General features: G+C 47.6%; 2 protein-coding genes across 4 annotated transcripts in view; one reads left to right on the top strand and one right to left on the bottom strand.

The window, feature by feature from the left end:
- Stk4 (serine/threonine kinase 4) overlaps positions 1-1,955 on the bottom strand; it is a 99,685-nt gene extending 97,730 nt beyond the window's left edge. Inside the window, exon 1 of the mRNA XM_028868445.2 lies at positions 1,846-1,955. Within this exon, the coding sequence (XP_028724278.1) occupies positions 1,846-1,880 (35 nt within the window). The 5' untranslated portion in view covers positions 1,881-1,955. The remainder of the gene's footprint in view (positions 1-1,845) is intronic.
- A 2,248-nt stretch (positions 1,956-4,203) lies between these two features.
- On the top strand, positions 4,204-20,685 carry Tomm34 (translocase of outer mitochondrial membrane 34). Of its 3 annotated transcripts, XM_028868444.2 has the most exons (8): positions 4,371-4,464; positions 4,568-4,902; positions 8,674-8,773; positions 9,936-10,088; positions 13,513-13,682; positions 16,096-16,243; positions 19,443-19,569; positions 19,739-20,685. In XM_028868444.2, exons 2-8 carry the CDS (start codon positions 4,776-4,778, stop codon positions 19,841-19,843), a joined length of 930 nt encoding a protein of 309 aa, XP_028724277.1. In that variant the 5' UTR covers positions 4,371-4,464; positions 4,568-4,775; the 3' UTR covers positions 19,844-20,685. The 3 variants fall into 3 exon arrangements, with proteins under 3 accessions (XP_028724275.1, XP_028724277.1, XP_037061424.1); XM_028868442.2 differs by lacking the exon at positions 4,568-4,902 and having other exon boundaries at positions 4,204-4,464; XM_037205529.1 differs by having other exon boundaries at positions 4,372-4,902.
- The last annotated feature ends 2,559 nt before the right edge of the window (positions 20,686-23,244 follow it).

Raw genomic sequence — 23,244 nt, 5'->3', positions numbered from 1 at the left:
GGCACTCGGATCTCTGTGAGTTCGAGGCCAGCCTGATCTACCAAGCAAATTCCAGGACAGCCTGGGTTGTTACACAGAGAAACCCTGTCTTGAAAAACTAAAAACTAAAAAATCCAAAACAAACAAAAAACCCTGCCAGAAACCACCAAACTCACATTCCCAATTCTCATTTTGATCAAATGAAGGTTTTGGGAAAAGAAGCAAAGAGAAAGAAAAAATCTGGTGGTTACTGACTGCACACACACGGTAACTATCTGCTAAGATGCACTTATACAAAGACCCAGCATAGCAGGTAACTTCCAGAGAGATGTCAAGAGTAGGGAAATTTTAAGAGCAAGGCTTTGGACTAGATCACCAGACACTAAAATTCCAACTCTGCCTCTTACTAGTTATGGAGCAGTTAACAAACGACCTGCCTCTCTGTGCCCTGGCTTTATCATCTGTGAAACAGGGATGCAAGGATATCCTCCTTATGTGACAGTTCTGAAGGTCAGTGAGTCAGTAAGTTGGACCATCTCAAAGTACCATTTTTACAAGTCCAAAAGTGGCCAGACACCAGCAATTTCAGATGGCTGAACAGGCGAGATGGAAAGCAATTAAAACAGTGCCTGGCACCCTGTAAGCACTCTCTGGATGTAATGAATGATCATTGCTACCACAGGCTCAGCACACCACACTAACAAGCTACTGGTTTTATTCCATGTTTGTGTACTTCCACCAACCCCCAAGAGTGCTGCCCAGGCTTTCAATCCCCTCCCTTCACCCCCTTCCTTCACCCCCTCCCTTCCCCTCTCAGTTGCGGGCACTCCCTTATTCTGAACACTTCCTATTTCAGTGCTCATTCTGCTACAGGAAGTCAAATGTCTTCTCTGTGAAACCGAAGTTTTTAGCTGCATCTGAGAGAAGTATGACTCCCTCGGGCTCTGCGCTCTTTTCTCCAGGTGAGGGGGAGTGGTCCAACACAACATCAACCAGTCCAGACTTCCTAGAGTCAGTCCTTCTTCGCCCAAAACAATTCCAGAGACTTTTCGAATCTGGAGCTGATAGTATTGAAACAGAATTTTAAAAGGACACAGTCTGGCTGGATCTACTGTGTCTACACTATTTATTGGACCTCAGCTTGGCCATCCTCCGGTATTTTCTTTCCTTATCTATGTCCCAACTTTGGGTTTTGGAAGGCTGAGGAGGATTATGAAGAAAATTAGGCAGGCACTCAGGACATCAGCAACAGAAGCCTTCACCACCACCACCACGATCATCATTCCCACATGGGGATGACACCCAGAACACCCTTGGAAACTCTCCTCCACGACCTTTTCTCCATTATTAGACCCACGAAACTGGTACTTCCACGGTAAGGCAGGTAGGAGCCATGACTTTGGACAGGACCACCTAGCTATGATGCCTCCAACAAATTTTTCTACCAACTTCTGCCCCAGAAGCAATGCAACAGACCTTTCCCCACCGCATGGTCTGTGGGACTCAGGACCCTCTCAGCGAGTAGTCCTCGCTCATCCCAAACAGGTTCGCCTTCAACCGCCCTCGGCATTGGCCCCTAAGTCCTCGAGTCTCTTCTTGGGGAGTTTTCCCCGGCCTCAGCAGGTGTCGCCCTAACTTGTCCCACGTTGCTCGGCGGAGTGCCCCACGGAGAGTGCTCCCTCTAACCAAACCCATTTTCTATCCCGGCCAGCGGAGGCTCCCTCACTCAGCAGGTGCTCCTGCAGCCGGGTCGCCTATCTCGCGGGTCCCTCTCCGCCCGGTGCTTGCACACAGGTGTCTCCGCTCAGCAAATTCGCGCCATCCCTCCCCACCCAATCCTCCTCCTCTCAGCCTACGGCCCCTCACCTGCGCGGCGGGTTCCTCAGCTGCACGGTCTCCATGGCGCTGCCGGCAGCCGCCCAGACCGCCTCAATACTCCATCCTCCCGAAGCCCGCCCCGCAAACCCTCCCACACTTCCGCTTTCCGCCCCTACCGGAAGCGGCGGGGAGTGGGGGGCGTGAGGCGCTGAGCGACGTGGGTCACGTGGTACTGTGGCGCGCAGCTATGGAAGCCAGAAACCGAAGAGGCGCCTCTCGGGCGGCCTCTGGTGGCTCAAGCGTTAGCGACACCCTCCCCTTGACTTGCCTTTGGACTGAGTACTTGATGCCTGATTGCCTAAGGTTCCCCAATTTCTCCTGTAGTGAGGCTATTAGCAAAGCATGGGCTTTATAAGAATTGAGTTCTTTTTAGGGAAAAAAGGGAAAAGCTCCAAGCACCCTGTAAGCTAGAGTGCAGTTAAGAAACAGAACAAAACAAACAAACAAAAAAAAACACCAACACCGAAATGTCCGGTCCATGATTGGGGAGGTTTTTATTGTAGATAAGAACAGCCAGAAGCATCTGAATGAATCCAGAGCAGAGAGAAAAAGCAGAGTGGCTAGGACTATTTCTTGGGAGCAGAAAAAAATAGCGGAGAGAGAGAATTGCGGGTCGGGTAGAATAAACAAACTTGCCATAACTAGAAAGCAGAGCTGCTGTGGAGGGAAGTGAGCTAGCTGAATCTAGAACAGCCTGGGAGCTAGCATAGTGGAGGAGGAGAGAAGGGCCAGGATGCTAGCGTCCTGGGGCTTTGATATTCATAACAGGTACATGTTGCTAAGGACTCAAGGAGCCCGGAGGTTAGCATGGGCTTTGATGTGTAACCACAGCTATGTGTCAACAGAGAGCCACAGGTATCCTTGGCCACAGGCAAGAGAAGATATTAAGTGGCACCTTTTGGTAGACAGAAACTCGTTTCACAGATTCCAGAGGAATATACCAGTCTACCGGCCAGTAATTCTTTTGTTTACCCTGTCAATATTCCTTTTGGGGAGGAGAGTGGATTGGGGGTTCCCTTTGGACCTGACACCCCCCAGAAACAGCAGACCCACTGACTTGCTCCAAAATGCCAGTCTAGGCTCAGCTCAAGCTGGACTACAGAGTTGTGGACGGATAGAGCAAAGCTCACAGATTTCTGTGGTTTCTTCTCTGTGCCCTCACACTTGTTTTGTGAGCTTTGGGGGTTTTTGTTTTTAGTTTGGGTTTGTTTGTAGGGATCTATCTGAGGTAGCATCTCATATACATCTGTGGGTGGCTTGTAACTCGCTATGTAGACCAGAGACCCGCCTGCCTCTGCCCCCCCCCAAGAGCTGGGAGCATGTGCCACCACGATGGATCAAATCTGGGGTGTTTTGCTTACTAGTTTTGTTGTTTTAACTTTTAATTAGCATATATTGGTTTGTTTTCATCTCACTGTTGTAGCCCTGACTGGCCAGGTATTCCTGATATTCCTGTTGCAGCCTCCATACTACATGATTACAGGTATTCCCACCACACCTACTAAAAACGATTGTTTTAAAGTGAAGTCAACCTCAATGGAAGAGCTTGATTCATTTGCATTCACTCATTAAATAAATTTTATGGCCCACAAGATGCCAGGTACTTTGCAGCTCTCTGGAATCCTACGCCTTACATCTCAGGTTTCAGCTCAATTAGTTACTCTCAGAGGCTTTCCTCAGTCTGCTCATGTCTAACAGCCTACACATTATTTCCTATAACATAGTTGTGTGCTTTCTTTTAAAACAGGAGCTCACTTACATTGGCCTTAGCCTCCCACGTGGTAGGATTTCAGACCTGAGCCACCAAACCCAGCTGCTTTGGATTTTGTTGATTCTTTTTTTTTTTTTTTTTTTTGGGGGGGGGGGCTGCGTTGTATTCTTTTGTGTGTATGGTCTTCTGTTTCGCCAGTCTCACTGTGTCGACCGTGAAGTTCTCTTGGTTGCCGTGAACCGGCTGCCTTAAGCCTTCCATAAATTTGCACCACCCCGCGCTTTGCTTCTTTATAATATTAATCTCTTGGCGAAAAAATGCATCTTCTTTCGGTCGTGGATTGTTTCCCAGGCCCCCCGGACTGTGAGCCTCACAAGGGATGACAATCCGGCTCCTTCTGAGATTCAGTCACGGTCGCCACCGCAATCCCGAAAGAAACGTGGAGCATCGCCCTCTTGAATCCGGTGGACCACAAATTCCAGACTGAGCACGCGCAGAGGGCCTGGGTTCTCGAAGGCCCCGCCTCCGATCCTCTTGGCCCCGCCCCTCCTAGCCCCACCCCTGGAGAACAATGAGCGGCCAGACCTAAGGGCTTGAGCCCACGCATCCGCCCGCCCCCGGCCACCTAGCCCCACCCCGCCTGGCCCCGCCCCTCGGGCCCAGTCCGCAGCGGGCCTTAAAGGCACGCAGCCGCAGCTGCCGGAGGGAAGCTGTTGCGCACTAGCGAGCCGGGAGCCGAGTTGGTCCCTGCTTCCCGGCCCTCCCGGGGATGGCCCCCAAAGTCTCAGACTCTGTGGAACAGCTCCGCGCTGCCGGCAACCAGAACTTCCGCAATGGCCAGTATGGCGAGGCCTCGGCGCTGTACGAGCGCGCACTGCGGCTGCTGCAGGCGCGAGGTAGGAACCCGCCCCGCGTTTCCCCCCTCCGGGCTTGCGTCCTCCACCTGCATCCCCGCACCGAGCCTCAAGTTGGCTCAGCCTTCGGGTTTTCCTTTCCCAGCATCCAACCGCCACACCAGGCCCTCGCAGGGCTTGATCCCGCGCTTCCTCCCGTCCCTTGCCGCCTAGCTGCGACCCCCATCTAGCTCCGCCCCCCGAGGCCAGTCGGCTGCGGGCCTTAAGGGCACGCAGCCGCCGCTTCCGCCCGGAAGCTGTTGCGCACTACTCTGCGGGGAACGGAGGTGGTCCCTGTTTGCCGGTCTCCCGGGATGGCCCCCAAACTCTCAGACTCTGTGGAAGAGCTCCGCGCTGCCGGCAACCAGAGTTTCCGCAACGGCCAGTACGCCGAGGCCTCGGCGCTGTACGAGCGCGCGCTGCGACTGCTGCAGGCGCGAGGTAGGAGCCCGCCCCTCGTTTCCCCTCCGGGCCTGCAGGCGTCATGCACCCGCATCGGCGCCCAGGCCTCACGTTGACCTAGTGTTCTGGGTCTTTTCCCAGGCCAACCGCCGCACCAGGCCCTCCTATCACGCTCCCACATCTTCGTCACTTTAGCATCCTATGGAAAACTTATTTGGCTCTTCTGCCTGCTTTTTTAATTGTCCTCTTGGCTTGTATCCTAAGTTTCAGGCCTCCCTCTGACCCTTGATATAGCAGTCCTCCTCACGTCTATAAATTTTACAATGCAGTTGAGCACCTTTTGTATACTGACTGACTGTGGCGTGATGGGGTCTTTTCAAGGGTCGAACTTCATGGGGGCAGTTGTCTTATGTTTGTGAATAAGTAAACGAGACCTCTGAGATTAGAGCTATTAAGACAAGGTAATGTGATAGAGTTGGATCCCTTAGGAAGTCACGAACAACTTCTCGAGATATTTGAGGTGATGTCCATGAGATGCTGGGCGTCTAATGCTTTAGGCACTGAGCATCCCACGTGTAGGGAACTATCGGAAAGGATCCAGATAGACTAAACAGTATGAACTACCAACGAGAATGTTTAAAACATGAAGTAGATAAAGCCTTATTGTGTAGGTGGTTTAAGCCCTCCAAAGAGTTGAGATCGTATCCCCTAATTAGAAGAGCTTGAAACAGAGGATCGGCGTATTATCGATTCTCCTAGGCTTTGCCCAAAGTTCCAGAAGCTTTGACTTGAGGATATCCTTGAATCTCGTTTTCTCTTAAGTCCTCATTCTCATTTTCTTGATAGCGTTTCTTGAGTGTTTTTCCGTGTCCTAGATATTATCGTTGTTTATCTTCATTATGATCAAATCAATTAAACACTTGTAAATGAGGAATTCTGAAGAATTAATTGCCTAACTAGGATTGCACAGTGAAGATGTCAGACCCAGGATCTGAATATAGATTTGTCTGATTTCTGAGTCCAGGTTTTTTTAATTTACTTTTTTTTTTTTTTTTTTTTTTTTTTTTTTTTTTACTTGTAATCATAGGTGTGGGTTGGTGGCGGCAGGTGGGTAATGTGCATGAAGCATCCTTCCCCTAGAGCTGGAGTTAAACTTGTGAGCTGCCAGATGTGGGTGTGGGAACTGAGCTCTGGTCCTCTGCAGGATCAGTACTTCCTCCTTTTTGTTTAACGTTTTTATAGTTTCAAGCTCCCATTTTTTTCTCCCTGGAAACCCTCTTGGGCTTCTCACATCATGAAGTTGCTGAGGAATCTGAAGTTGTTGGCTTCTTTTGTTCACAACCCCCTTCCTGGAATAAATATAATCACTGTTGGCCCAGAAAAGGCTGTTTTTTCGAGAGTTTATTTGAGACCCCTTAGAATAGTTACCCTGGTGTTTAAATTTACCAGAATTTTGTTCTGATCCTACTACTGAATTTCTGTGTGATTATGTGGGTAATTCTCTTGACTTCTCAGTTCAGTCTTCTTGGCCTTAAGAGAAGGGGGGGGGGGGGCTCACTGGAACTAGAGAGGTGGCTCAGCAGTTAAGAGCACCGACTGCTCTTTCAGAGGACCCAGGTTCAATTCCCAGGACCCACATGGAGGGTCACAACTGACTGTGACTCCAGTTCTAGGGGACCTGACACTGACAGCCTCACACAGACATACATGCAGGCAAAACAGCAATGCACATAAAGTAAAAGCATTCGTTTTTTTAAAGAGGAACTCAGGGAAGCCTTCGAATGTGGATGCACACAAGTGCTCAGGAGGGTTGAGTGGATTGTGTAGGGCCCTCAGCTGGATTTGAGGTTCTGAGAACCTTTCCAACATAGCCCTGCTACTTGTGTGCAGCTCTGTGCTTTGGTGACTTGAGATGGATTACTGGTTTTTAAGTGCTTGTACTTGTTCCTTATGTCAAAGATGTATTTATCTTACCTGTGTATTTTCTGACCCAAGAGAAGAGGCAAAGAGGTATAAATTTATTATGTTTATTCTTGTTAGTATTGAATGAAGGATATCAAGTGGCAACATGGTATCATACTTCCTGAAGCAAGTTGCAATGTGATGCCCCTTGGGAACCACTTAACGATACTGTCTGTACCTTACTGTTAATGGTGTATACTAAAATGGGCAGTGCTTGAGAATTCACACAGTGCCTTGCGGATTGTGCTGGCCTCCAGGGAGAGGGAGCAGAGGGACAAGGATGAGAATGGATGAAGCGTTAGCCATTTCAAAAATAAAATGAAGGCCAGCTGGTCTGTGTAGGGGCTTCCAGGCCAGTTAGGCCTACATAGTGAGACCTTGCTCTGGAATAAATAAATGAATGAGTGAGGGTGTGGAGGTGCCCACCTGTTGTCCTAGCACTCCAGAGACTGGAGCAAGAAGGCTGTTGGAAGGTCCACATGGAAAGATGGAAATCCTCTTGCCTCTGACTCAGGAGCACTGAGATTAAAGGCAATTGGTTTTGAATTAAAAAAAAAAAAAGAAAGAAAAAAAGAAATGAGAAGAAACTAAGTGTGATGACATGAATCTTGTAGCCCTAGTACTTTGGGAAACTGAGGCAGGAGAACTGCTAGTTCAATGTCAACCTGAACAGTGAGACCTGACTCAAAAAAGGGGGCTAGGGTGGGAACAACTGATTTTGCTAAAAGTGGTGGATACTGAGTATTCGACAGTTGAATGTCTAAATAGAATTTTTCAGTAAGACCTTTGGACTACATGCCCAGGAGTTACTTGGTCAGCACTAATTGTTGTTGTTGTTGTTGTTGTTGTTTTCCTGTGCTTTGTGTTGTTTTATGACCCATGCTAGTGAGTAAAATGTAGTTGAAAATTTCTTCTGAAATTAAGATCAGGGGTTAAAAAAGAGAGCACAAAGTTGGGGAGCATGGGAATGGGGGTGAGTCTAGGAGGTGGGGGGCCCTAATACAGCCAAAATATGTTTAACGATACTCAAATTAATAAAAGTATTTGTAAAATGAACATTGGGGTCTGTGAGGTGACTCAGCAGGTGAAGGCACTTGATGCCACACCTGATGATCTGAGTTCCGTTCCTCAGCCCCACGTGGTGGAAGGAGAGAACTGACTCCTTCAAGTTGTCCTCTGACCTCCTTGGGCACATGCACACATACAAAGTACATTTTAAAAAATAAAAACGATGATAGCCACAGTGAGAGATTTCAGCTTCTGTGACTGCTGAGAGTAAGCATTGGCTTTAGAGAAGTGACTAGTAATAATTGTCCTTTGGGGTAGTTCACTTTGAGTTGCCCAGAGTCTTGGCAGAGCCAGCTCCGTTACCACTTCTCTAGTAAAGTCTTTTCTGACTTAACTCACTGCTCTCTATCTTGCATTTCCCTCCAACTCTGGGTACCTCCCTCTGACAGGCATTTATTACTGTCCTTTTCCTTGTGTTTTTCCACTGAGTGCCCCATGCTTTCTGTAATAAAGTTAACCACACACCCAAGTAATTAAAGCATTGCTTTCTCTGAGGCAGAAGCCAGCTGTATTTCATGTTTATCTTTACATCTGGTACCAAGTTCAGTGCTTAAATGAGGAATAAATAAGGTTCCTACGAATGCCAGAAATCTCAATTCCCCAGTCTTGGCAAGAATGGCAAATGTACTATCCTGCCTGATAGAAGCCTGGTTAGACTACAGTCCTCTGCTGTGATTTCCTGAGCCTTGTGAGCTCCAGGTGTGAGGTGCATCCCTATGTCCTCTGACCTCTATCTCCCAACTCATGACCTTCTTGCTCTTCCTGCCTCCATCTGGGCAGGTTCTGCAGACCCCGAAGAAGAAAGCGTTCTGTACTCCAACCGTGCAGCATGCTACTTGAAGGATGGGAACTGCACAGACTGCATCAAAGATTGCACTTCGTAAGTGGCCCTGGGAGACTCTGGAATGCCTGAGGGTTTCCCAAGAGCAAGCCAGGTTTCTTCTTCGGGAGAACCCCACCGTTTCCCTCTGTGACAGATCTTAGAAAGTGTCACCAAATGTTATCAGGCCATTTGGAGTAGCAGGCCCCACTGGGTCCTTGTTGTCTTAGAGTTTTGGCAGTGCTTCTGAGAGTGGTGCAGGATGGGAAGTTAGACCGGTGGGGTGAGACACAGTTAGAGCGACTGACTTGCTCAGGTGTTTTCGGGATGATGATGTGAGAGGTAAGAGGAAGGAAAGGGGGGATAAGTGTTAACCGATTGTCTAAAGGAGCGGAGATGGTCAGGCACACCTTTAATCCAGTGTTCAGTAGGCAGAGGCAGGCAGATCTTTGTGAGATCAAGGCTAGCCTGTTCTATGTAATGAGTTCCAGGCCAGCCAGGGCTACATAATGAGAGCCTGTCTCAAAAGGAGCAGGGGATAGGAGGCAAAAGAGAGCAAGAAAGGACAGTCTATCAGTAACAGGTGTACAGGACATTGAAGGGGTTTTCCTGTCCTGTTCTTTCAGCTAGCCTTTGTCCATCATGGCTAAGCCAGCATACATTTGCCGACTGGGTTCTTCTGGCTAATCCTAGATGTGATGCTTTTTTACATGCATGGGAGGACAGGGAGAGAGGTGCACTCATGGAGCCTGTGCTAGGTTTTTTCTCTTTACCAGGGTACTCACTCTGACGGTAAGTTTAGCCTCCTTCCCAGAGCAGAATGAGTTGCCAAAGACTGGGATGATAAGGTGATTTGCCTGGGGTCCCATGGCTAGTAGCAGTGTGGGTAGAATTCGAACTTAGCCCCAGGGCCTGTTTGTTACTGCTGCTGGACTACAGTGTGGAAACATGTCCACATGAAAACTCTGAGACTCATGTTCTTCATTTGGGTGGGGGGACATAAAAATTGATACATGAGCACATACATTCCATTAGTGATTCTCTGCCTTCTTTCCCTTCCCACTTCAGTCTAAGTTGAGAATTCCCTACCTATCCTAGAAATGGTGTCTTCCTGCCAGAAATTAACTAGGTTACTATTACAGATGGCCCTACCTGAATCACTACACTGTTGGGGAAGCCTGTTGGCCTAGCAGACAGGTGACATTTCTGCATCTTGTTCTAGAGCGCTGGCCTTGGTTCCCTTCAGCATCAAGCCCTTGCTGCGAAGAGCATCAGCATATGAAGCCCTGGAGAAGTACCCCCTGGCCTACGTCGACTATAAGACTGTGCTGCAAATTGATAACAGTGTGGCATCAGCCCTGGAAGGCATCAACAGGTGAGCCCAGTGTCTGCAGAACTTCTCCATGAAACTTGGAACCAGTACCCTTGATTGGCCTGGGCCATTGCTTTAGTTGTTCTGAGTGCGAACCCTTTGACTGTGCTTGAAAAACTCTGTGTGCATGTGCGTGCGTGTGTGTGTGCGCGTGTGCGTGCGTGTATTCGTTCATGTATACATGTAGAGGCTATGGGTTGATGTTGGGTGTCTTCCTTTATCACTCCCAACCTTATTTTTTAACAGTCTCTCATTGACAGAGCACATCAATTTGGCTAAACTAACTGGCCAGCAACCTCCAGAGACCTTCCTGTCTGCTTCTCCCGGATTATTATAGGCATTACACTACCATGTGCAGCTTTTATTCAAGTGCTCGATATTCAGAATCAGGCCCTAATGCTTACATGATAAGCATCTCTTTAGCCCTGTTGACTTAGGAAAGTCTTGTTTGTTTGTTTGGTAGACAGGGTCTCACTATGTAGCTCTGGCTGTCCTGGAACTCACTATGTAGACTAGGCTGGCCACAGAGACTTGGAAAACTCTTAGTATGTTCAACTAAGTATATAAGGATCTGCTGTTGCACTTAGCAGATTATGTAATATGTAACTGGAGTTAAAGAGATGGCTCGGCAGTTGTGAGTACTTGCTGCTTTTGCAGGGGACCTGAGTTCCATTCTTAGCACCTACTTTGGACAGTTCGCAACCATCTGTAATTCTAGTTCCAAAGTGACCTGATGCATCCATGGGTACTCGAACTCCCGTGGACTGACTCTTACACTTAATAGTAAAGTGGATTTTTTTAAGTCAGAATTACTGAGATTGATGGTTTTTGCTGCATGTGCACATTCATTCGCACACTACTATTTATTGAGCACTCTTTAAAGTATAGGAGGCTCGGTGGAGGATAGCAAAATTGAAAAGAGATTCAGACCCCACTCATGTTCAGAGTGCTAACTCTAACTGGAGAGTAAGAAACACGTGGAGCTAGAATGCTGCTAGGTGGGATTCTGGTCTCCTGAACCATGGCTAGATTTTTCTTTATCTTTTGTTTGTATATTTGATCAGTATATTGTTTGTATATTTTATCTTTTGTTTGTATATTTGATCAGGATTTCCGTTCATGTGGAGTGCTAGAAAGCCCAAGCACCAAACAGTGTAATATGGTCTATGTTTGGTTTCTTGGTTGGCTTGTGTCAACACCCAGTTTTCTCTTGGAGTCTTTTTGTCATTCCCTAAACACTACTAGTTTTGTGCCAGACTTTGCACAAGGACCTGCTGAATGAGACATAACTCTGTCTTTACACAGCTCTTGGCCTCCAAGGGAGTACTAGTCAGTATTGCACAGGTTCAAGGTAGTCATGCAGTGTTAAGTATGGGAGTGGCCAGCACACGTTCTCCAGGACAGAAGAGAGGCCAGGGAGTGCTTTTCACAGTGAAGTCACTAGTGAGGCTGAGAGCAGCAATTCAGTGAGGTCAGAAGCAGATGGCAGGTTAGGAAGGGAGACGGGAGTGTAGCTGGAGTGGTAAGGGGTGTCCAGGAGAGTTATATACGTGAGCGAGTTGAAGGGACTTTAGTGTGGAGTCAGTCACTTGAGAGAAAGATGCTGCCCAGGTGAGGTCCCTGAAAGAGGCAGGGATGGATGGGCCCAGAGCTTACACGGAACAGGTTGGCTCTGTGTGACGGAGAGAAGTAGGGATGATTGAACGGTATCTTAACTACCTTCCTGGTGCTGTGATAGCGTACCCTGACAAAAACAAGTAAAGGTCAAAGGTTTATTCTGGCCCACAGTTAAAGGATCTAGTCCATCATGGCAGGTCGCAGGAGCTTGAGGCAGCTGCTCACATTTCATCTGCAGTTAGGAAGCAGAGTGGTCAGTGCTGATGCTCAGCTGGCTTCGCCATTGTGTGCAGTCCAGGACCCAAGCTCAGGAAGGAGTGGGCTTCTCACCTCAGTTAACTTATCAAGATAACCCCTCATGGGTAGGCTTGCCCAGATGCTTGTCCCTTTGGTGGTTCCAGATCTCATCAAGTTGACAATTGAGGGTTTTGTTTGCTTGTTTGTTTTTATGAGTGTTTCTCTGCCTGTGTGTATGTGCACCACGTGCATGCCTGGTGCCCTCAGAGGTCAGAGGAGGATGTGGGATGCCCTAGAACTGGAATTATAGATGGTTGTGAGCCACCATGTGGGTGCTAGAAACCTGAAAAACAAGTGTTCTTACACACTGAGTTATCTCTCCAGCCCCGACAATTAAGATTAACCGTCACGAGTACCCAGGTTTTTATTTGGGGAATAAGAGAGAACGCTTTGAAAAAACGTTAGGGAATAGGAATTGGAATAGCTGGGCCAAGCAAGAAAACTGCTCCAAAGCCTAGTGAGAGGCTGTGAATTTGCTGTGGTTTCTGTCTGTGTGGTTTTAGTCTTATAACACAGGAACAGGATTCAGGAGTTTTATCCACTCCTGTAGCACACGCATACTTACTGTGTCTTGGTGGGAGCCAGGTGATGTACTAAGTGCCAGAAATCCATTTCCATTAACAACATGGACCTCATGGGCAAAGAACACCATTTTAAGTTGAAAATTAAATAAGCAGGATTTAGCTAAATCTCCAGAGTAGGAATGGAAAACGGAAGGAATTATTTAATGCAGAGGAGATGTGCATAAGGTCGGGGAGAAGAAGCTTGTTTGCTGAGGATCAAACCTAGTGCCTTGTATGTGCTAGACAGACACTCTACCACTGAGCCACACAGCCATTGGGGTCAGGAGTGGATGTGACACACACTAAAAATAGAGAGGAGGGAGAATGCTAGAACCCACAGGCCATATTAGCCTGCAAATGGAACCACTGAGGTTTTAGTATTGCTGAATGGGCTGATTGACACAAGAAAATCCAGTCTGAACAGTAAGCAAATAACAGGTGTTTGTATGCTTTGAACTACTTTCCATGAGAAAATATTATATATATATTTCCCCCCTTGGTTTTTCAAGACAGGGTTTCTCTGTGTAGCTTTTGGAGCCTGTCCTGGAACTCACTTTATAGACCAGGCTGGCCTCGAACTCATAGAGATTTACCTGCCTCTGCTCCCAAGTGCTGGGATGCCACCACTGTCCGGCTTTTTTTTTTTTTTTTTTTTTTTAATGGGATCCTTTCTTGGGGGTATGTATGCAAAGTTTATCTTTAACAACTGGCAGGGGACCTTAAAATTCATGTTTGGCAGCCAGGCTAAGGGAAAGTGTCCTGTGGTGTCAGGTCTGAGGAGTTGATGAGGAGTAGGCTCCCATTCATCTGTTAGAGCATGTGGGAAATACAAATAGTGGGGGTTGGGGAGTATGCCCTGCCTTGTGAATGAGCCTCCATCCCTTGGGGTGAAAGAGGAACAGCTTGACCTGGCAAGACACCTCATGCAACTCCTTATCCTTTCCTTCCAGAATCACTAGAGCTCTCATGGACTCACTTGGGCCTGAGTGGCGCCTGAAGCTGCCTCCCATTCCTGTGGTGCCTGTTTCAGCCCAGAAGAGATGGAATTCCATGCCTTCGGAGAGTCACAAAGAGACAGCTAAAAACAAATCCAAAGAGACTGCAACTGCAAAGAGCAGAGGTGAGCTCTTTGCAAGTGTCAGTCTAAGAAGTTTAGAGTGGCCTTCCAAGAGTTGGCCTCATGTAGCTGTTAGGCAATAAATAAAGTGAAAAACATCATAAAAGGGTCTCAACTTCTTAGAGATTATCTCCTTGACTGGACAGTGAAGTCGTCAATGAAAGGCTTAAGTGATACAAGATGTGTAAACCGGCCTGGGACATGGGTGCAAGTGCTAGTTCTCATTCACTAGCAGTACTTGGAATGTGTTGCTTAGAATGTTTTTGATTGCAAGAACAGAAACTTCCAACATGGCAAAATAATAAAGGAAATGTATTGACTCATAATTATAGATGTCATGCCAAAAACCCCATCCCACTCTTACCTGCCCCTCAACTCAATCGTTTTTTTTTTTGTTTTTCAATTCAGTTAAAAGTCACTTCCTCTATATAACTTAGCTTGTATTTTCCCAGTGTCCTGGTGTGATTGGTCACAGGCTCCGGTAACCAAGAGATGAAGTTTTATAACTGTCTCAGTGCCCCCCGCCCCTTCCCTGGTATCATCCCCATAACTAGAAAGTGATGCCTTCCTGAGAACACGTGTCCTGGGTGAACCTGGAGAAGAATGAATAAGGACAGACAGAGAGCTGGGCAACCATAGCAGGGGGTTGTCTGCTGGGAAGCTCTCACTAATGTTCCAGGAGAACTGTCCCAGGATAGCAAGTGTGAGTCAAGACAGGGCAGTACAGAAGGGACAGAGGCAGAGCTCTTTATGGATAAGTTGGTTTTAGTGGAAGAGGGCAGCATTACTCCTCTTTGCAGGAAGCTCCCTAGACAGCATGTGGGAGCCTGGTTGTTGTTTTCCACTCTTAGAAGGAAATTATGGAGTGCTAATGAACTAGATGGCCTCAAGGTACCTGGTTTTTATTTTGTTCCTCTGGAGTCACTGAGCCATGTGGTACAGGCCCTGTGCTAAGCAGCAGAGACAGGGACAGAACTTGACCCTTAGGGAGCTGCTGGTCTAGGGAGAAATGGAGTTATGGTGATGTTGTTTTAAGATATATGGAGGAAAGGCAGGTGCCGTGGAATTGTTAGTGTTTGGGAAGTTGACATTGAGTAGTCAAGGCAACGCTCACACTAGGGTGTGATAAAAGTGATATCTTGAGCTGGACCTTAAAGGATGAGGTCATTAGGGAGGAAAATCGGGGCCAGAAGCAATGGAAGGAGCTGGAGAAGGGAAATGCATGAATAAACATGACTGCAGGGGACCGATTGCAGAGCCCAGGTGAAACTGAGTCTGCATGCATCCACCCTGCTGGGCTGCTTCTAGAAACTCACGCTCCTGTCCACAGGAGTGGTCACTGCAGAATGTTTTGTGATAACAAAACAAACTAGAAATAACCCAGGTCTCCACAAACGAGAGGAGGGGACAGATCCTTCCTGGGATTTTGGAAGTGAAAATGTATCAACATAGACAAATGTCAGGAATAGAATGTTGAGGGACAGCAACCAAGCCGTAAGAGACTATATGGAAATACTTGCTTCTTTATAGGACGCCCAATGACAAGTGGCTTAGAGGTGGTTTTGTATCCACAGCTGTGGTTTATGTGGATTGAGATAGTTAGCTTAAGGGAAGGGGAAGCACAGAATTAGAAAGAATAGTCTTTCAAGAGTAGATGGGTTGGGGAGGGTCCACAGGGCTTCTGGTCCTAGTAATAATTCCTAAACAGGGGATGAGTCGTAGCACTGATTTTATTCCTGCAACTTTGCCCTGGTTGAAAATACCGAGTGTTTTAAAGATTAAAATGTGGTGCTGGGAATGAGACTGGGACAATTGACTGGAGCCACACAGTCAAGGACCTTCACACAACTAGTGTGAGCAGCTTGAGTTTCACCTTGTTCTCTGCTCTCTCCCTTAAGGGCTGGGGCAGAGCTGCAGGGCAGGTGGAAGTGGATACTCACAGGCCCCCAGCACATCAAACAAGCCTCTCAGCCCCTTTCTGAAGCCCAGAAGCCACAGCCTTGCTTTACTAGATGCTTCTCGTTACGTTTGTAGGCTGTTCTCCACTTTGGCCTGTATTATTCTCAGGTCTGATCCTGACATAGCCCTTCACACTGGGGAGGAAACGGAGGTACTGAAGTTAAGTGGGTTGTGCAGAACATTCCAGCTACCCAGTGGCAGTACCACAAGTAAACCTGGCTTGCTTTGTATCATGTATATATGATGCATGTGTAAATGTGTTTGTGAGTCTCCATTCTCTTCTAACAAAAACCTTTAATTGACTAAAAGCCATTAATTAGGGACTGAGTAGTCAGGAGGAGTGGTCTGCAGCCGCCCAGGCAGTCCCTGACTTGGAAGAGATGCTGCTGAAGAGATCTCACTGATCTCCTTTGAGCACCTGATCCATGGTTTTTTCCTCTTCTGAATTTGTGTCTAGTGCCTTCTGCTGGGGATGTGGAGAGAGCCAGAGTTCTGAAGGAAGAAGGCAATGAGCTTGTAAAGAAGGGCAACCATAAGAAAGCTATTGAGAAGTACAGTGAAAGCCTCTTGTGTAGTAGCCTGGAATCTGCCACATACAGCAACAGGTATCTTCTGCGCAGCTCTGGCCTCGGGATTCTCCAAAGGCTTTTCTGAAGGCTGGGGTGTAGCGGGGAGATGCTCGCCTGCCGTGGGCTCCGGGGTGGGGATGTAGCTCAGAGGATACGTGCTTGCCTACCACAGACTCCTGATTGTTGAGGGTTTGGGTCCTTTTCAGGAAGTCATGTGCATTCCCACCTACCTCAGAACGTGAACAAGGTATTGATAGTGGCAGCTGTAAAGGGTAGAGACGTAAAGAGCTGCTCAACAGTCGTCTTCACTGTCTGTCCTAGCCCTCATCCCAGAATTTTAAGCTTTCAGTAACCTGCTCTCTGCCCATGGTTGCTCTAACCAACCTGTTTCTGACAGTTCTGGCCTAGAGCCCAGCAAGTGGAGTAACTATTGTCTGGCTAGAGCAGGAAGAGAGAGTGCTTTCTGGCTAAGTGCAGAGCAGTGGGCCTGCAGCAGGAACTGCTGTTGGGAAGCTCCGAGCTTGGGGGGGGGGGGGGGGACGCGACACGACGACTCTCCTCCCCCTCTTGTGGGACTCACTGCTCTATACTGATACTCAGCAGTTTAGGTGATTAGAGATAGGGTGCGCACACACACACACACCCTTGTGTGGTACTCACTGCTTTATACTGATGTTCAGCAGTGTAGGTGACAGAGACCGGTATTACTGATTTTAAAGTTGAGAAAATGAAGATGCTGTCTAACTTCTGGCTCCAGTGAAATCCATTACTTTTATTGTCAGAAGCTTGAGACAGCAAGAGGCGCTGCCTCCTCCACACATTTATCATTGATTCCCACATGACATGCATTCAGAAGTCTAGTTGGAACATCTTGACTCTGGGAGCTGGAGAGATGGCCAATCATGAGTAGTTCGCACCGTATCAGACAATTCACGGCCACCTCTGACTTCATTCCTGGGATCCAGTGCCCTCTTCTGGCCTCTCTGGGCAGCTGTACTTACACACATGGTGCACATAAACACATGCAAGCACACAAAACAATAAATCCTTTCAAAAAGTCTGATCTGATAGAACTTCCTTGTTCCTCAGTAAAAACTTTTAAGATAAAACGTGTTTCCAGACAGTGAGATGACTCGGCAGGTAAAGGTACTCGCCACCCAAGTCTGGTGACCTGCATTCTGACCCCCAGAGCCCACATTCAATAAGAGTGGAAAGAAAACTGACTTTCTCTGTTCTGTACTGACTCCACATGTATGCCATGGCATGTGCACCTGCATGCGCATATCGGGAACATATATACAGACAGTATTTTCTTAGCTGGAGAAAATTTAAAACTAAAGCCTGTTTCAGATTGTAGCGAGGTGCTTTGGTGCACACACTGAAACACTTGTGCAGGCCTGAGGCGGCTTCCTGAGATCAGCTAGTGTTTCTTCAGTGGACTGTGGGAACCGTGCTCACAGGAGGTGGCGTAAGAAATTAAGTAGATTTACCTCACTCAGGTTTGGTTTTGCTGCTTCTTCGGAGTTGCCTGTGACTTTCCGAGCTGACTGGACCAGGGTGCCTCCTTTGCGAGGCTAGCTTGTACAGGAAGCCTGTGACCCACTGGTTCCCTCTCTTCTCTAAGCTCTTTGGCCTTGGTGCTGCTAGAAGCCCATTAGCTCATTCTCCTAAGAATATTTTATTTTTGCCATAACTTGTAAGAATTTGTTTAAATACTGTCCTTTAAACAAATGTATCTGGGCTCCAGGTTTACTTCTCTTTGTTTATAATGTGCTCATTTGAAATGTGGTCTTGCCCCTTGGGTGGGGGTGCACTGCCAGGCCTCAACACTGAGGGCCTAGTGCATGCTAGGCTAGCACTCTCCACTGACCTGTATTCCAGCCTGAGGTAGATTTTTGTGTTGTTTGTTTTTAAGTGGTGATGATGATTCTAGAGTTAATCAGGGAAGAAACAACAACAACAAAACATCGTTTAGTTTAAGTGTGGGGAGAAGAGGTATCAGTCAGTAAATAATGTTGGGTTGTTCGGGTGGGGGTTAAATACAAATTCTTCCTCTCTGTATTTTCAAATAACTAAAATTCATTAGCTACCATTTTCTTCAATCTTCACAGAAATTACAATTTAAGACCCAGGTTTGTTACAGTCATAGGAAAAGAGACTCTTGGTAACTTCTTCAGAGTGCCTGGCAATTACAGAATTTGAGCTGTTGGTATCTCTTGATCTGGCAGCCTCTTCCCCGGGGAGTTCACTGCAGCATTCTGTACTTACCATGCTGGAAACAGTGAAGATACTTGCAGAGAGGGAATTGGTAAAACAAACGATGCCATATCCAACTGTCGTGCTCTGTATCCACTAAAAACAATGAGGGGGAATGAGTGGGCCAAGTTGACAGGCTTCCTTATGAGACATTTCAAAGTATGGGAAGTTGGAAACATGCAAGTACCTTGAAGACCATCTACTCAACATCTAGGTTGTCCAGTAGATACACAGTGCTGGGGGCCCTATCCAGTGCTGAGCTCTCCACTCCATCCCTAGCCCAGTCCATGTTATCGTTGATTGTTCCAAAGTAATTGCTTACATCTTTACACTCTACCCCTGAAACGTCAGCAGGCATAATGTTAGTTAGTATTTAATATTCATGCATTATTTTTTCTTAAAATGGGTAAAATTTTTCATCTGTTGAGGAAAATGTTTGAAGAACTTTTCTTTGCTTAAAGAACCTGATGCAGGGTGGTGAATGACAGAAGTATGCAAGGCCAGGCTCTGGGTTCCTGCAGACCCACTGGTTTGAACTCCAGCTCTGCTTCTCACTGGTGGTAGGCCTTGGGCAAGTCCCTTGACTCCTGAGCCAGTTACGAAGCTTCTTATAGCCCTTGCATCTGCAAAAAAGGCCAGGGAACTGGAGAAATGGCCAGCAGTTAAAGAGCACTGGCTGCTCTTCCAGGGGACCCAGTTTCAGTTCTCAGCACCCACATGGCAGCTCACAGCCACCTGTAACTCTAGTTCCAGAGGATCTAACACCTCTTTCTGGCCTCCATGGGCTCCAGCACACATGTGACAATAACATACACACATAAACCTAAATCTTGGGAGGTGAGGCTAGACTGGAGAGGACTGAGGTAGAAACAGCAGCACAGAATGGGTGCTCAGCAAATCGGGTCATCCCCAACTGCCTCCATCTTGCTTGAGGGGACCCACCAGTGACTGAACTTGTGCGATGGTCTTTCCCCATCAGAGCTCTCTGCCATCTGGTCCTGAAACAGTACAAGGAGGCAGTAAAGGACTGCACAGAAGCCCTCAAGCTGGATGGAAAGAATGTGAAAGCATTTTACAGACGGGCTCAAGCCTACAAGGCACTCAAGGTAAAGGATCCCTGCTCAGAAACCCAGCTGTAGTCAGATTTATGCCAGTGCTGGCTCCTGTGGTATCGAGCCAAGCAGCGCTTGCTGTGTCCTCCCAAGCCCTCAGCAGCTTTCCCACTCCAGTGGGTCTCACTCCTCCCTTCCCCAACTCTTCTTTTCTCTTGCATAGGACTATAAATCCAGCCTTGCAGATATTAGCAGCCTCCTACAAATCGAACCCAGGAATGGCCCTGCACAGAAGTTACGGCAGGAAGTCAACCAGAACATGAACTAACCCCAAGAGGGCAACAGGAACCCTCTACCCGACCTTCCCAGACAAGGAAGCTAGGGGCCTCCCCTGCATCTGCCCCCAATACCCAGCATGCCCCTGCGGGAGTGCAAAAGCAACCCCACTTTGGCCCCTTGGAGAGGTGGCAGCCTTCCACCGGAGAAGCTTCGCTTGTCCCAATTACGTCCATTGCAGACAAGCACAGGACAGTTTTTATTTCCAGAAAGGTCTCCACTGGAGCTAAAGTGTGAAGGTCCAGCCCCAGCCTCATCCCCTTGCTTCAGCCTGGTCCTCATCAACAAAGTCCTTGGCAATTGTCATGCCCCAGATGTGCCGCAGACTGATTGATGCCTTGTGGTGTCCCCAGAGCCCACGCACACGTCTGCAGTTAGTCTGAGCTGGGAGGGTAGTGTTGACAGGCTACAGTGCTGGCTTACCTACACCCAGAGCAGCCTGTTGAGCTGGTTCTCCAAGGCTGCCAGCTCCCCAAGGGTACAGCTGCTGTCTGCACCCTGTCCTTGGCACAGTGTCCTGTGTTGAGCCCCCAGTGCCTTTGGTCCAGGCCCTTTGTGGGAAGGCAGAGCCTGACCCTTGGAGGCTTTGTGCTGCTGCCTTCTGTATGGAGCTACCTACGCTGTTCAAAGAGCCCGAGTTCCTCCTGGGATGGGGAGAGAGGCCGCCTTGAGATTAGTGTCCCTCCAGTCTGAGCAGGAACTGACCTTTCCCTGACAGCAGCCCCTCAGGCTTCTTCATTGTTTTCTGTTGTTACTGTTAATATGTTGAAGTTTATTGAACGGATTTTATTGAACTGTGTGTTGCTGTTGCATTAAAAGGTTTTCTTGTGTACAGCCGGCTTTTTCATGTTTTGTCCTCTCAGCCTTGCATCTGAACTCGGGAGTGGTAACAGTTGTTGTGCTGTGTTGAATATGGCACAGAACAGAAAATAAAAGCAAGCTAGAGCTTAAACACATCTCTCCTGTTACTGAATTTCAACCCTGTTAAAGAAATGTTCATTTTAAAATATTTTCACTTACGATTATTTCCTGAATAAGATAAGAGAATGATCTTTGAAAAAGAAGAAACAGCTACTGGTTTTGGGAATTCATTTGTTTATTGAGGAAATTGTCAGAACAGCCCAGGCATTGCGTATAGTCCGAAGGAAACAGGATGGCTAGATCGGTCCCTGCTCTCAGAGGAGTGGCCTTGTGAGAAGACATGGATTAATCAGATAACTAAGTATAAAGCTGCACCTGCCTTAGGCAGCATGGAGGAGCTAGCTGTCCAGCAGTCAGCTGCCTTGCCTGCCTCCATGAAGAGGTTTGCACAGTGGAAAGGTAAAGGTCTGTTGGTGAGTAGAGCATGAACTGAGTTCAGAAGAAAAAGCTAAGAGCAGGGGATGTAGCCCAGTGGTAGAGCATTTGCCTAGCATACAAGAGGCCCTGGGTTCAAGACCCTGCACCACAAAAAGTAAAGGGAAAAGCTGCCCATTGTGGAACTAAATATACAGGTTCCTCAAAAAGTACCCACAGTGAGTTCTGGGGTTACACAGAACCTGTCTCAAAAGAAAAAACACCTAGCAGTCACCACTCACCACTCCTTAGAGACAATTGTACATCCATGTTTATTGTGGCAACATTCACAAAAGCCAAGATTTAATGAATCAGTATAAACCACCATCAACAGATGAATGGATGAAGTGTACACATACACAGTGAGGTGTGCACATACACCTTAGCATGTGTGAGGAATGTGTGTGCCACAGTACACGTGGACAGTAGAGAACAACTCTGTGAAGTTGTTTCTCTCCTTCACCTTTACATGAGTTTCAGGTGTCAAACTCAGCTCACCAGGTTTCTGTGGCAGTGACATCACCTGGTGGACCATCTCTGGCCTACACAGTAGAGTTTTATTCAGCCATAAAGATTGAAAAAAAAAAATTTTTTTTGAGCTGGAGATCATGTTAAGCAATTAAACCAGACTCACGGTTTTTGTTTTGTTTTTTTGTTTTTTCGAGACAGGGTTTCTCTGCATAGTTTTAGAGCCTGTCCTGGATCTCACTCTGTAGCCCAGGCTGGCCTCAAACTCACAGAGATCTGCCTGGCTCTGCCTCCCGAGTGCTGAGATTAAAGGCGTGCGCTGCCGCCGCCGCCACTGCCGCCGCCACCACCCAGCATGTTTTCTTATATATGGAATCTAGATTTATCTGTGTGTGTGTGTGTGTGTGTGTGTAAGGGCCTGGGACAGGAGAGCATAATGAGGGTAGTAAATCAGCAAAGTGCATGCTGTACATAACAAATGTGATAATGAAACATTTTGTATGATAAATATAGGCTGACAATGGGTAACTATTCTAAAGGGAATATTAATAGGTGGGAAGTTGGACAAGCAGAACATGTGTGCTCCCTAGTGGGAGCACTCACTAAGGGAGGACTAGTGTTAAGGACTTTGCGAAGTCCTTAACATGAGACGAGGCTGCAAGTGACAGTGTTTTCACCTTGGTGAAACAGAATGACGTAGACTTGAATAAAAAAACGAGACATCAGATTTTCGTTCTGAAGGCAGCCTTCCAATCGCTTGAAGGAAAGCACCACCCATACAGTGAAGCTACAGGAGCTGCTGCCAGAGTCCAGCTGAGCTCAGGATGGCAGTGGAGGACATGCAGAGTGGGAAGAAATGAAGGGTGGCGGGGAGATTGATAGGTTGCAGATGGAAGATGAGAGGAAGGAGAGGGAAGTGACAGAGTGGGGAGACCTCGGTTTTAGAACAGTGAAATACTCTCGTGGGTACTCCCTGAGAACACCTGAGGATGAAACCAGAGGGACGGGGAGCTCTAAGCCATAAACTCGGCTTTCGTGGGGACAGTCTGAGAACTAAGGGTAAGTAGGGGGTAAGGTCTGTGGTCCAGGAGCTTCCACAGTGGGTGGGGCTACAGAAAACGGAAACCGGAGTCCTCAAGTATGATTGAAAATGGAGTTGTAAACCAGATACGGAGAACGCGGAGAGAGGAAGGGGGGTCAGGCCTGAAAAAATGCCAGCACTGAGGATCTGGAGAGAGTGGGGAGAAGCTACTTGGAGAGCAGTGGATTGGAGGTTGGGGTGTGAGTTTACAAAAGCATTTGTGGGGCAAAAACAGTGTGAGGCAGAATCGCGGGACCCTGTTGGATTTGAGTGAGCTTGTGAGGGCACCAATGTGCAGCTGTATCTTCTCACTGTTCTCTGGTCATATGGGGAGGGAGCTGAGGCCGGTACCCCTTCAGGAGGTGAACACTCACTTCGCTGAGGAACTCTGGGAGCTCTCTATTTACCAAGGAAGGTAATCTAGTATATTTCTACAGAATTCCTAATTGCATTACGCAGCATTTGGTCAGCTGGGACCTACATACAATTGTCGGCTTCCTTCTGTGATA

Source organism: Peromyscus leucopus, chromosome 4, assembly GCF_004664715.2.
Source record: "Peromyscus leucopus breed LL Stock chromosome 4, UCI_PerLeu_2.1, whole genome shotgun sequence".
NCBI lineage: Eukaryota > Metazoa > Chordata > Mammalia > Rodentia > Cricetidae > Peromyscus > Peromyscus leucopus.
Note: the sequence above shows the minus strand (reverse complement) of the source record. Positions and strands in the feature narration are given on the sequence as shown.